The following is a 13,409-nucleotide window of genomic DNA, read 5'->3' as shown; positions in this document are numbered from 1 at the left end:
ACCCGGTGATAAGACCCCAATCTTGGCCTTATCACCAAGCCATGCAGGATGGTCCGAATAACTCAGTCCCTCTGGGGGACAGAGTGCCCGAGTACCCAGTCAGCTCACAGCCACAGGCCACCCTTAGCAAGCTCAGTGATTTCAGCTCTTTAGTGATATCAGCTCCCCCAGGATTTCAGCTCTTTGCTTGCTAGGCAGGGCGCCTTTGGCTGAGGCTGCAGCAGATGCAAGAGAGGAGAAGGAGAGGGCCTGGCGGTTCCACAGTGATGGTTTATTGGGGAGTCTGTGAAGGGTCCAGCGACAGCTCTTCTTCTGTCACATGGGCTAAACCAGCCCCTTTTTATAGGGTATAGGGGGATCCAAACTTGTCCCATAGTAAAGATTAGGGGAAAAGTGACCTATGGGGTTACAGAGATAAGCTATGGGGCAAGGGGTAGAAAACAGGAACTTATTTTGCTGTCTCATCATGACTCAGCAGTTCCTACTGTTATAAATTATCAAATCGAGAGCCAAACTTATAAGAAAATTTAGCAAAGATTTATTAATTTGTCAGCGAGACCGAATTTCGATCATCAAAAACCACCACAGCCAAGGGCAGTGTCGAGCCCAGGATCGGCGCTGGGTGAACCTGAATCTGACCTCAAAAATGTCAGAGTCTCCCCCTCGGTTCACAAATGCTGCGTCGGGAGGGAGTTTTCATACAGTTTATTCTGCCCGAGGCAGAGATGACCGAATGTTCTTTTGTGTCCCTACACATGCAGAACCGGGGCTTTACATGTACAAAGTTAGGCAAAAGTCCAGTCCGGATGTTGTTACTATATTGTTGTTATCATATTTCTAAAGTCCCATACCTTCCACAGCTCTTCAGGCTACATATCTCCATCACGTCGGGGTCACCAGTTGTTATAGTCATATTTCTAGAGTCCCATACTGTTGTTATTAGATTTCTAGAGTCCCATACCTTCTGGGTGGTTTTCTCACATGCCGCTCTTCACAGCAGTGTTGTTCCTGCTTCTTCATCAGGGCTCCCCCAAGGCTCTCCCTGACCAGCCAGCCCACCCCGTTTTATCCCAGTTATCTTCATTAGCCACAGCTGCCACCCAATTAAGGACATCACAGCTGCAGCTCATCAAGAACAACTGGGACCTACCAGGGCAAGGCCTATATACAGATATTCAAGTACTATATTTCCCCCTTTCCTTTTACTTACAGATATTCAAGTACAATACAGATATTTTACTAGGACTCAAAGGCCACCTCTACTATATTCAGGTGTCTAGATATTGTCAGAGAACTTCGGGGAAGTCAGCATTCACATGTAACAGGGTGGCGCCGGTAATCATCGTGGTAGATGCAATCTTCGGGGTGATCATCACTCTTGAGTGGTCCTGGCGACCCGGGGAAGTCGGTGATCATCACCCAGGAAGGTTCCATTCTTACGTTAAAGAACCTGATATTATCTTAACGTCATCAGGGAACTAGATGAATATGAATAAGACACTCTTCCCGGCTGGGGTGGTCAAAAGACATAGTTTGGATCTTACAATATTTAATACATTAATAGCATGAATCATCTCTATCATACACTACACTACAGTTAAGTCTCAATCCTGCATGGAGCTCTGGAAGCTCCACAGACTCTGCCCCACCCCGGCTCTGCCAGGACAGCAGCGGGGGCAGCGCGGCCGTCACGGCCACGGCAGCGCCACCGCGTCCCCGTCACCTCCGAGGCGCCGGGTGCCACTCAGGAGCTGTCACAGCTGCCTGTCACCGCCGGGGAGCGGCTGCCAGCGCTCTGTGCCGTGTCGCCTGTCAGCGACACGCCGGAGGTGGCTGTCACCCGTCCTCCGGTCGGTTTTCCCCTTCCCCGGCACAGCTGGTCTCATCAAGCGCGGCTGTTGATTTTGGGATGAGCCGAGCAGGAGCCCTGACCTTTGCGAAGGAAAACACGGTGTGGCACTCCCTGGCTGGGCTGTCACATCGGGAAGCGGGGTTTGGCTTTTGGGAACACCTCGGGAGGCAGAAATGGGGTGGGTGACCAGGGGAAGTGTCCAGCTCAGTGGGTGCGAAATTCCTCTTGTGCCCAGTGAAATGCCAGCTCGGAGCGGGGGGAATGAGGTGAGGGGAATTGTGGCCGGATAATTCGGGTTTTTGAGGCAGGCAGGAGGCTGCTGGTGGTAAATAAAGGTTTAAATAATCGCTGGCACGGGGGCAGCTCCGGGGCACAGGAGAGAGGGAAAAGGGAGAGAGGGAGTATGGGGGAGAGGGAGGCAAAGAGGGAGGATGAAGGAGACGCAGCCGCTGTCACGCCTCAAAGCTTGCGAGCATCATCCGATCCCATCACAAAGTCCCCATAACAAAGCCCGACCGTCCCACCCTGAACCAAGACCTGCTCATGGGGGTTTCCCCCCTTGTAATTAACGCTAATTGTGCTAATGTGGGGGATTTTCAATGAAAATATTCCTCCTGCGCTGGGGGGAGGCTGCTGCATCTCCCTCTGAGCATCCCCCCGAGTTAACCCTGCCAGGAATCCGGGTAAAGGGGGGACTCCCCAATTAACCCCAGAGCCCCCCGAACCCTCGGGGCTGGTCCCCCGTGCCTCTCCCTGCCCTCCTGCCCCGCTCCGATGCTTTTCCCCTCCTGCCAACAGCGGCTCTATTGTTAAACGCCGCCATCCTACGTGGCTCGCTGCCGCTAATGAAGGTAATTAGCTGTGAGTCACGTCGGGCTCATTTATGTTACGAGGTCAAAATCCCCGCTACACTTCAATACATTTTTGCAGCGAGCCCATTTAGAAAGTAATTAAAAGGCTCAGCAGCCGCCGTTGCCTCCATCCCCTCTCCCCCTCGCCGGGCTGGCAGGATTTAATTGAGGCCAGCCGAAAGTTAGTGGGAATAAATTGTGGCTGATAACGCGGAGGTTGTAATTTAATTCCGGGAGAAGAGCTGCTCTGGCCAGGGGTGTTTGGCTCTTCAGGGAGCGGCGTTGGAAGGAGGGGTGATGACAACTCAGTTTAGTAATGGGATTTAGTGAGGGGGGGTGATGACAACTCAGTTTTCTAACAGGATTTAGTGAGGGGGGAATGATGCTCAGGGAGGCTGGGCATGGAGGGGTCACTCACCTCTGGGGTTTGTGGCCCAAATTCCCACCCCTGGCAGGTTGTGGAGGGTGAGTTGTCGCAAAGACTGGTGAGAAAATATCAAAAATATCCAAAATATTGGCAATATGGTGCTGGGGACATGAACTCCCCTCCTTGGCTTTGAAAGGAGCTTATGAAAATTAGGGAGAGCGACTTTTTACACGGGTGGATGAAGCCAGGACACAGGGAATGGCTTCCCGTTGTCAGAGGGCAGGGATGGATGGGGTATTGGGAATGAATTGTTCCCTGGGAGGGTGGGGAGAGGATGGAATGGGATTCCCAGAAAATCTGTGGCTGCCCCTGGATTCCTGGCAGTGCCCAAGACCAGGGAGCAACCTGGGAGAGTGGAAAGTGTCCCTACCATGGGAACGAGACGATTTTAATGTCCCTTCCCACCCAACCCATTCCATGCTTGTGTGGTTCTGACATCTCAATCGCTGCCTCTGCCTGAGGAATGACCAGGAGGAGAGAAGGATCCAGGGCTGCTGCAGGTCGGAGGTGCTGGAGCAGGATCAGCCTGGGCTGCTCCCAGCATTTCTAACCCGGGGGAGAGGGATGTAAATGTAACCTTCAGCCGCCGAGTGCAATTAGAGCCCCGATATTAAAATGGGATATTAAAGCAAACAGCGGCTCTCCCCGCTCCCTGGGCTAATATCCCGCGCCTGTTTAGCCTGGGATTTGCTGGCGCTCTGAGCAAACAGCCGGGAGCCACCGCTGGCGCTCGGGAAACCTCGCAAATCCCCGAGTGGAAATCCAGCCTTGGATCCCGGCATGGACCCGCTCCAGGGCTGGGCATCCTGCGGGGCAGGACCTTTCCCGTGGCCGGGAGGAAGAGGAGGAGGAGGAGCAGCTTTTCCAGCCTTGCCGAGGCTGAAGGAGGGGGTGGAATGCAGGCATGGCCATGCTCCTGATTGCCTTCCTGCTCCAGCAGTGCCAGTGAAATTCCCTCTTTGTCCTTGTCCCTCTCCCTGTTTTCCCTTGGAAGGAGAGCCCTGGGACTGCTTTTCTTCCCCTGGAACAGGAATGGAATCACCTTTGGAGTGATGGCACTCAGCTTTTCCTCAGCTGCCACCTCAAGCTGTGATGTCTTATTAAAAACTGACGATGAGGCTGCTCCAGCTTTATTTTCCCTTTCTTCTTTGGACATCCTGATGTGATTCCAAAAGTTTTGCAATCCCGCTCTGCCTGCACATGAGTGCATCCTCTCCCTCTCTCTCTCCTTCTCCTCTCCTCATCCCTGGTCCAAACTGGTGATGGGATCTGGGACAGGAGACCCCCATTCCCACAGCCCCACAAATCCCAGAGCTCTCCTGCTTTCCAGAGAGGCATTCCAGGGGGTTATAGCAGGAAAATCCCTTTTTTTGTGCACATCCTTTGCTCCCCTTCCCAAAAGCTCGAACCCCAGCTCTCGATGCTGTTACCAGCGCTGTTTTTTCCTGGTCTCTCTCTGCAGATACGCTGTCAGTGCCTCGCTGGTCCCCGCAGATCCCTCGGCGGGATTTAGGAAACTCCATAAAACACAGGTGGGCCCCTCCCCGTGCTGGGGGATGAGGGATGGGCATCTCCCTTCCCATCTCCGCTCCAGGACACCGAGATTGGGGACATTCCCCCTCTCTTTCCCATGCTGGGCTGTGCTGTCCTCCAAGCCCATTTCAATTCCATTTCAGTTCAGATCTGGTTTAGATAAGGCTCGAGCCGCTATCAATAAATCTGTGTGTTATCTGCGACCTTGCCAGCCTTCAGCAAATTCCCCATCTCTGGATTAGAACCCTTCCATATCTCCCTGAAGAGGGAAAAGCAGCGGGAAGAGTGCTGCTGTTTGATGGGAAGCTGCAAACATTGGTGCCCAGGGCAAGCAGGGTTTTCGGGGGTGTCTGGGGTGGGAATCGCGGGGAGCTGGGGTTGGAGTCTGTGAAAAATGCCAATCACTTGTTCTTAAAATTTTAAATTTTAATAGTAATAAAATGGTTATTAAAATAGTAATACAATTAGAGTAATAACAATTTGGACAAATTGAATTAGGACAATATGAGACAACAAATACAAAGAGTTATGGACAGTCCGGGTACCTTTTCCTGGGCAGCACGAGCCCCAAAAAGGACACAGTTAACAAAGGATTAACCCTTAAAAGCAACAGCCTGTTGCATATTCATACACCTCATACATGATGTATAAATTCCATTCAAACACAGGATTCTGTCTGATCAGTGTCAGCTTCTTCCTCTGAGTCCTAACAGCGCCTTCAAGGTGGGAAGAAGTTCATTTTTTCTGATAATGGAGCAATAAATTATCTTTCTCTGAAAGATTCAGGTGTCCTGTGGCTGCTATCTCACTGCGAGTCTTTTCTTTAAAAAAAGCATCCTACATAGCATAGTTTCTATTTTAACAATTTTTATAACCTAAAACTATATTTAACACAGCACTTAAGAGAATTAATACAGCATTACTTTCTAAAACAACACATACAATACTCATTTTAGTATTTGCGAAAAGCCAATCATAAAATACATGCATTTTTCACAGATTCCCTTTGGAACAAACTTCCAGAACCAAAGGAAAGCTCGGGGTTGTGTTTTGGCACCCCTATAAAAATCCCTCAACACCTGCAGAGGAATTTGAGGGCAGCAGAGAGAGGATGAAGCAGGGCTGGGGGGGATGAGTGAGGCTTCAGCTCTCCCTCTGTGTTTCTCTCCACAGGTTTTCCACCAAGTACTGGATGTCTCAGACCTGCACCGTCTGCGGGAAGGGAATGTTGTTCGGCTTAAAATGCAAAAACTGCAAGTATGGCGCCGTGCTGGAGCTGTTTGTGTCACTCCCTAAAACCAGGAGGGGACAATCGGGATTTTCCCTGGGGAGCCGAGCAGGAATTTGGGCATGGAGAGACCAGCCCAAATCTGGCCAGCTCATCCTCACAGGAAGCTTTAATGAGCTGTGAAATTGGGTGAATAACACCCCAAAGCAGGGCTGGGCTGTGTCTGGGATGGGATCGGGCTCCTCGGGGAGGATGTGCCCGCCAGAGCTCTGAGTCAGATCCTGACAGGGCCCCTTCCCCAGGCCTGGCTTTGCATCCCTCGTTATGGAGATTCCCGGTGGAATTATCTGCAGCACCAGGCAGGGATAGCTCTGGCCATCGGGTGGGTTTTGCCCACAGTTTTGGGCTGTAACCTCTATTTCTGCCGAGTTTTGGGCACTTCTGCATCCTGAAAGGGCCCTGAGGAGCCGAATCAGTTAATCCATGGTGTAAAGAGAGGGGATAAAACGGGACAGGAGTGGGAAAAGAGTGAAGCAGAGCCTAGGGCTGCTTCAAATCTGTCACAGCCCGGCCTTGGACAGAGCCGTGCATCCACCAGAGCTGGGGAAAGTGCTGCTGGAGCCGGGATTGCCTTTCCCGGGGCCGGGATTGCCTTTGCCGGGGCCGGGAGCTGGGGATGTGCGATTGTCTGCGGGTAACGGAGCGGGAACGATCGCTGCTGCCGCTGATTAAGCGCTGATGAGTTGGTAAATTGGGATTTAAACCTGCCGAGAAGCGCTCGGTTACTCCGCAGCTGGAAGGGATGTTATCAAACACGGGGATTTTAAAGGGGTGATTCCCGTTCTATCCATGCTGAAGGAACTGGAGGATTTTCCTTCCAGCTCTCCGTGCTGGAGGAGGGATCCCTGACCAGGATCAGGGATGCTGTGGCTCTGGCTGTGCAAATCCTGCTCCCTGTAATCCTACAGAAAAGAACAAATCCATTTCCTGGCAGACAAAAGTTGGCAGTGAACACAAGGCATTTAGGGTTTTTTTTCCAGCCTTGCCCCGGCGCTGCTTTCCCCAGAAAGCAGAGGGGAACCAACAGGTAAAACAAACAACCGGACCCCAAACCCCCCAAGCCTCAAATACCAAATTAATTCCTGCCTTTCCCTCTAGGAACAGCTTTGTAATAAAAGCTAACACGGGCAGCTCCTGAATTTTCATTACCCAGCTCATTGACTTGAAGCTGCCTTTTTTTTTTTTTTCCCCATCATTTCCCCTTGTTTTGATAAATCCTTTCCTCCTTTTTCCCTTTTCCCCCATGGCTTTCTGCCGGCCTGGCAGAGCAGTGAGCTGGGGATGCGTTTCCATCCTTAATTAAGGAGGAATGGGGAGGATTTGGGAGTCTGCCCATGCCTTTATGCATGACCCGGGGGTGAAGCCCTCCAGACTCCTGCCCTGGAAAAAAACCCAGGAAAACTCTGCAGAATATCCAGAGGCTGTAAATCCTCTCTTTATTTCTGCTAAATGTTCTTAATAAAGGCAGGAGAGGAGGGCACAATGGCAGGGATACGTTAGGGATTGGGGCAGACACTTCTTCCCCCTCTGCTGCTCCTGATTTTAGTTAAGCATCCAGCAGCAGGATGGTGGGAATGGGGATTTCATGGAACCATGGAATGGTTTGGGCTGGAAGGGACCTTAAAGCTCATCCTGTCCCACCTTCAGTGCAGGGCTCTGCTCCTTTTGCTGCAGCTACCTCTGCCAGAAGTGACAATTTGGGGTGTCCTCAAGCCTGGCTGACCCAGAAAGGAGCAGAGCTCCCAGGTTTGGGAATTTCTGTCCTGCTCCACTGGGATGGAGGCGTTTTCCAGGGGTGTGCAGCCCCTCCTGATTACCCAGGATGTGCATCCCACACTGTTCTCTATCCCTGAGCTGCTGCTTGGCAGTGATGGGGAGCAGGGACCGTGGAGGGCTCAGTCTGAGTGAGGGACCAAAGCCCTGCATCCAGCCACTTTCCCAAGGGGAAAAGAAGGGAAAAACTCCATCACAGGATCCCAGAATGGCCTGGATGGGAAGGGACCTTAAAGCCCATTCAGTGCCGCCCCTGTCATGGCAGGGACACCTTCCGTTATCCCAGAGTGCTCCCAGCCCCAATGTCCAGCCTGGCCTTGGGCACTGCCAGGGATCCAGGGGCAGCCCCAGCTGCTCTGGGCACCCTGTGCCAGGGCCTGCCCACCCTCACAGGGAACAATTCCCAATTCCCAATATCCCATCCGTCCCTGCCCATTTTGAATCCATTCCCCTTATCCTGTCCATCCATCCATCCATCCATCCATCCATCCATCCATCCATCCATCCATCCATCCATCCATCCATCCACGTTCGCTTCTCACTCCTTTCTCTCTGTCCCCTGCCAGGCTCAAGTGCCACAACAAATGCACCAAAGAGGCGCCCCCGTGTCACCTGCTGATCATCCACCGCGGAGGTGAGCCCTCCCCGCTCCGAGCCTCCGGGGATGGTTTGTTTTGGGGTAAACCTTTCGGAAGCTCCCCCCGGGGGGTTCGGGAGCGGGGTCCCCGGCGGGACGGAGGCTCCCGAACCGCTCGGGCTCTCCGGGGGAAATGTTACCCACCGTTTTTTCCGCTTGTTGTAGGGAGACGAGCCGGTCGGGGCGAGGCAGATTTGCATTGCAAACCACTTCCACCCACCCTCCCCCTGCCTCCTTTTCTTTTCAGATTCCCCACCGCACGGGGTAAGTCCAAACCAGGTTTTCGCCTTTTTGCTTCTGTCGAGAGCTCAGGGCGGACGGGGGACCCCGAAATCCCCCCGGTGCATGCGGGGTCCCCGCGCCCTGCGGATGCTCGTGGTGCTTTTTGGAGCTGCCTTATCGAGCCTGGCCTAAAATCCGCACGGAGACAGGCAGAACCCTGCAGCAGGACGGCGGGGCGGCGCTTCCCCACCTCTTTTCTTCCAGATTTTGGCTCCCTTTGCTGGCCAGAGGACCGCGACTGCCTGAGAGAATCGCTCTTGCCTTGAATTTTGAGCTCTTAAAGCTGTTCCTTTGTGTTAAATTGTTAAATATTCCCCCCTAACCCGCTCCTTGGTTTAATCTCGGGGAAGAGGACTGTGCTGGTGGCGCCTCAGAGGGGGCGATTTTACAGCCCCCATCCCACCCCATGCCCTCGCTTGCAGCAAATTTGGGTGGAAGCGGTTGAAGATCCCCCGGTCGGGCTCGGAGCTGCTGCAAACCCTGCCCGGGAGGCAGGGAAGGGGCAGTCGGGCTCCTGGGATGGGCAGGAATTGGGATTTAGGGCTGTGATGCTGCAAGAGCCGGAGCTGCCCGCTGTGTGTTTTAGGAGCAGCATGGCTTTGGGGTGGCCTCAGCATCACTGAAATACCTCCCCACTCCCCAAAAAAATCCCAAACCCAGCTCTTAAATCCATTATCTTGGAGTTAAACCGTTCCTGAACCCCCCAACCTTCAGGCTGGCTTTTTCCCCCTGCTGGGAGTGTTGTGAGCCGGCTCCTTCCCTTCACCCCAAAACGCTCCAGCAAGGAGCAGGATTGTGCTGGCTGAGCCCCGGCTCACAGAGAGGCCCTGGCAGCTGCTGGAGCCCCCAGATTGCTGCCTCACACCCCGGGGAGGGTTGGCTGTGTCCGGGGTGCAGGAGGATCCCGAAGCTCAGCTGCCATCCCCGGCTGGAAGTGCGGCGGGAATCGCTTTGGAGAGCGGTTTGCAAGCACGGGGCGACCCCGAGCAATCCTGCTGAACTTTGATGTCCTTCCCTCTCTCTCCCCCTCCTCTCCACCCCCTTTTCCCCTCTGTCCCTTCTGAATCCAGCGAGGTTAGTCCGGACAGAGTCGGTGCCCTGCGACATCAACAACCCCCTGAGGAAGCCCCCGCGCTACTCGGACCTGCACGTCAGCCAAACGCTGCCCAAAACCAACAAACTCAACAAGGTGAGCTCCCCAAAACCAACAAACTCAACAAGGTGAGATCCCAAAACCAACAAATCAACAAGGTGAGCCGAGAGCCCCCAACAAAAACTCAACAAGTGAGCTCCCAAACCAACAAACTCAGCAAGGTGAGCCCTGAGCCCCTGAGCTCCCAAAACCAACAAACTCAGCAAGGTGAGCCCTGAGCCCCCAAAACCAACAAACTCAACAAGGTGAGCTCCCCAAAACCAACAAACTCAACAAGGTGAGCCCTGAGCCCCCCAAAACCAACAAACTCAACAAGGTGAGCTCCCCAAAACCAACAAACTCAACAAGGTGAGCCCTGAGCCCCACCTGAGCTCCCCAAAACCAACAAACTCAGCAAGGTGAGCCCTGAGCCCCCCAAAACCAACAAACTCAACAAGGTGAGATCCCCAAAACCAACAAACTCAGCAAGGTGAGCCCTGAGCTCCCCAAAACCAACAAACTCAACAAGGTGAGCCCTGAACCCCCCGTGTGCACACCCTGCCACAGGGACAGGATCCCCTGCACACAGATATCCACAGCTTTGCATTCTGTGCAATCCACACCTTTGGAATTCCTCAGGCTGGAAAAGACCTTTAAAGAAAATTAAGTTTGGTTGCTCCCCCTGCACTGCCAAGGCCATCGCTGCCCCATGTGCCCAAGTGCCACATCCACATGGCTGCTGAATGACTCCAGCACTGCCCTGGGCAGCTGTGCCAGTGCCTGATCACCCTTTCAGTGATTAGAAATGTTCCCTAATATCCACCCTGCCCCTGCCCTGGCCCAGCCTGAGGCCGTTCCCTCTGCTCCTGTCCCTGTTCCCTGGAGCACAGCCCGACCCCCCGGCTGTCCCCTCCTGGCAGGAGCTGTGCAGAGCCACAAGGGCCCCCTGAGCCTCCTTTGCTCCAGGCTGAGCCCCTGCCCAGCTCCCTCAGCCTCTCCTGGGGCTCCAGCCCCTTCCCTGGACATGTATCCAATGAAGTTATTTCTTTTAAAAATAAAATGGGATCAGCACTTCCAGAACAGCCTGGATACTGCTGTCCCACTCCTCCTCCATTGTGGCCTCTCAATCTCCAGGTCGAAGCTGAATTTGGGGTGGTTTGAGGTCTCTGCTCCCAATGGAGGCTTTGATAAATAACAAATTTATTGTTGCAAATAAAACCAGCCTGGAATTGGATTGTCCCTGGCGAAGCTGCTCAAGCCAGACCTGACAGAGCACCTGGCTCACTCCTGCTCTGCCTTGATACAATAAACCCATCACAGGGCTGGTGCTGATGGAATTTAAAGCCTGTTGGCCTCCAGTGGAAAATTCCTCGGAGGAAGGGCAGGGTGAGGTGTTGGCAGGATGGAAGTGCTCAGAAAGAGGAATATCACTGACCTGATGGGGAATGGATCAACAAAACCCTGCATTCCCAAAGCCTGGCTGAGCTCCTCCCGCCCTCAGCATCTTCTGGCTCTGGGGAAAGTTTGGGTACCAAGATGCTCCTGGAGACTGACTTTAAACCTAAATCTGGTTTTGTTGTTTTGGGGTGGTGCTTTTGTCCTGAGCGCTCCCATTCAGGTTGAAATTTCCCCTATAAATGTTCTTATTACAGCAGGACTCCCTTCTTACTTTGGTATTTCTAAAAGCATTTCTTTAAAGGTATCCTGAATAAAATAATGGAATGGCTTGGGTTGGAACAGACCTTAAATTCCTCTAATTCCAACACCCCATGAAATCTTACTGTTTTGACCTTCACTGGTTGCTTAAAAAAGAATTTACCTGACCAAGATTATTGAGCATGGAGTGATGACCAATGTGGCTTTCCTGGAAAGCCCAGCTCATTTAAGAATTAATTAATTAGGACAAAATTACCTGCTGGGGAAGGCTCGTGCAGATTTTTTAACCTTGGAGGGAAATTCTGTGGGGATGGGAAAGCTCAGCACTGCTCAGACCCTGTTTGGTGGCTCCAAGTTGGGCAACAAGGGGAGAAATCCTGGCCTCAATTTTCCTTTTGGGATCCAAGACATCCAAGCAGGTTTTCCTGCCTGTTAGCTCTCAGTGGTCCCTTCCCACCCACGCACCCCACTGTGCACCCAAAATCCATGGCTTTGACTGGGAAGATTCAAGGAATGCTGAGGAATGTCTTGGGATGCATTGGCTGCTCCTTCCAGATCCCTCTGCTCCCTGCAAGGCCCTGGGCTTTGGCTCCAAGGAGCTCTGCAGGAACTTCCAGGACCTTGTTGTCCCCAAGGACCAAGCCCCAAGGTGGTGGCCCCAATTCTGGCCTTGGTGGCCGTGGCTGTGCAGAGCCAGGAGATTTGTGGCACCCTCAGCTGGGTGGGAAAGGAGCCAATTTATGGTAGGAAATGCCCTTGGGGAATACAAACAGCTTTGGAAAAAACTCTGGGTGTTTTCTAGGACTTCTGGAAGAAACAGGTGGGATGATGTCATATTGTATTTGTGGGGTGCCCAATGGCAGAAGGAATGATGAATCTGACTGCATGTTCTCCAAAGGCTAATTTATTATTTTATTTTATTATTTATTATTTTATTGTACTATATTATATTAAAGAATACTAAACTAAAGGATACAAAAAAGATGCTTACTGAAAGCTAAAAAGATAATAATGAAAACTCCTGACTCTTTCCAGAATCTGACACAGCTTGGCCCTGATTGGCCAAAGAGTGAAAACAACTCCCAGCAGAATCCAATGAAACAATCCCCTGTGGGTAAACAATCTCTAAACACATTCCACACCAGCACAACACAGGAGAAGCAAATGAGATGAGAATTGTTTTCCTTTTCTCTGAGGCTTCTCAGCTTCCCAGGAGAAAAATCCTGGGCGAAGTGATTTTTCAGAGAATGTGAATGCCACAATGTCATTTGTCACCCGGGGTCCTTTGCACCTTGGGGTGGCACCAACCAGCACTGCTCTTACCTCCTCTCCTTTCCCTCCTTCCCTGTGTCCCTCAGGACCACATCCCAGTGCCCTACCAGCCCGATTCCAGCAGCAACCCCTCGTCCACCACGTCGTCCACGCCGTCCTCGCCGGCGCCGCCGCTGCCGCCCAGCGCCACCCCGCCGTCCCCGCTGCACCCGTCCCCGCAGTGCCCGCGCCAGCAGAAGCAGTTCAACCTGCCAGGTAATGCCACCCTCTCCCCGTGTCCCCACCTGTGTCCTAGGGTGTCCTTGGGTTGTGGGAGGTGGGTGATAATTGCTGCCCTGAGATGTGCAGGATGTCTCTGTGTCAGCCCGTGCAACTGAAGAACGAGTCTGCACTCTTCACTTTTCGGTCTTGAGGTTGTTTATTAATTCTTATCTATAAAATTTTCTTTCTGCTCAGCTGAGGTCTGCTCAGTCACAGGCACTCTGTGCTGTCCTTTTATACTACAAACTACGTATAACATATTTACACTTAATTCCCAATACCCATCACCTATGGTAGACAGTGCACTTCTACTCTAAACCAATCCCAAAGTGCCAACATCACTGCAGAAAATGGAGAACAAGAAGAAGAAGAAGAAGGAGAAAGACTGGACACACCCAGTTCCCTCATCTTGTCTCCATAACCCCCATACCAAAAATCCTAAAAT

The 13,409-nt window shown here is 52.4% G+C and overlaps 1 protein-coding gene across 3 annotated transcripts in view; it reads left to right on the top strand.

Annotated features, from left to right (window-relative positions):
* KSR2 (kinase suppressor of ras 2) overlaps nt 1-13,409 on the top strand; it is a 90,855-nt gene that overhangs the window by 39,066 nt on the left and 38,380 nt on the right. For 2 of the 3 annotated variants that reach the window (XM_064727043.1, XM_064727044.1), the window contains exons 6-11: nt 4,593-4,662; nt 5,837-5,920; nt 8,291-8,358; nt 8,527-8,625; nt 9,714-9,832; nt 12,790-12,958. In XM_064727043.1, the coding sequence (XP_064583113.1) occupies nt 4,593-4,662; nt 5,837-5,920; nt 8,291-8,358; nt 8,527-8,625; nt 9,714-9,832; nt 12,790-12,958 (609 nt within the window). The remainder of the gene's footprint in view (nt 1-4,592; nt 4,663-5,836; nt 5,921-8,290; nt 8,359-8,526; nt 8,626-9,713; nt 9,833-12,789; nt 12,959-13,409) is intronic. The other variant, XM_064727045.1, reaches the window with a different exon arrangement.

This window comes from Zonotrichia leucophrys, chromosome 15, assembly GCF_028769735.1.
Source record: "Zonotrichia leucophrys gambelii isolate GWCS_2022_RI chromosome 15, RI_Zleu_2.0, whole genome shotgun sequence".
Taxonomy (NCBI): Eukaryota; Metazoa; Chordata; class Aves; order Passeriformes; family Passerellidae; genus Zonotrichia; species Zonotrichia leucophrys.
This window is presented reverse-complemented; position numbering and strand designations above follow the sequence as displayed.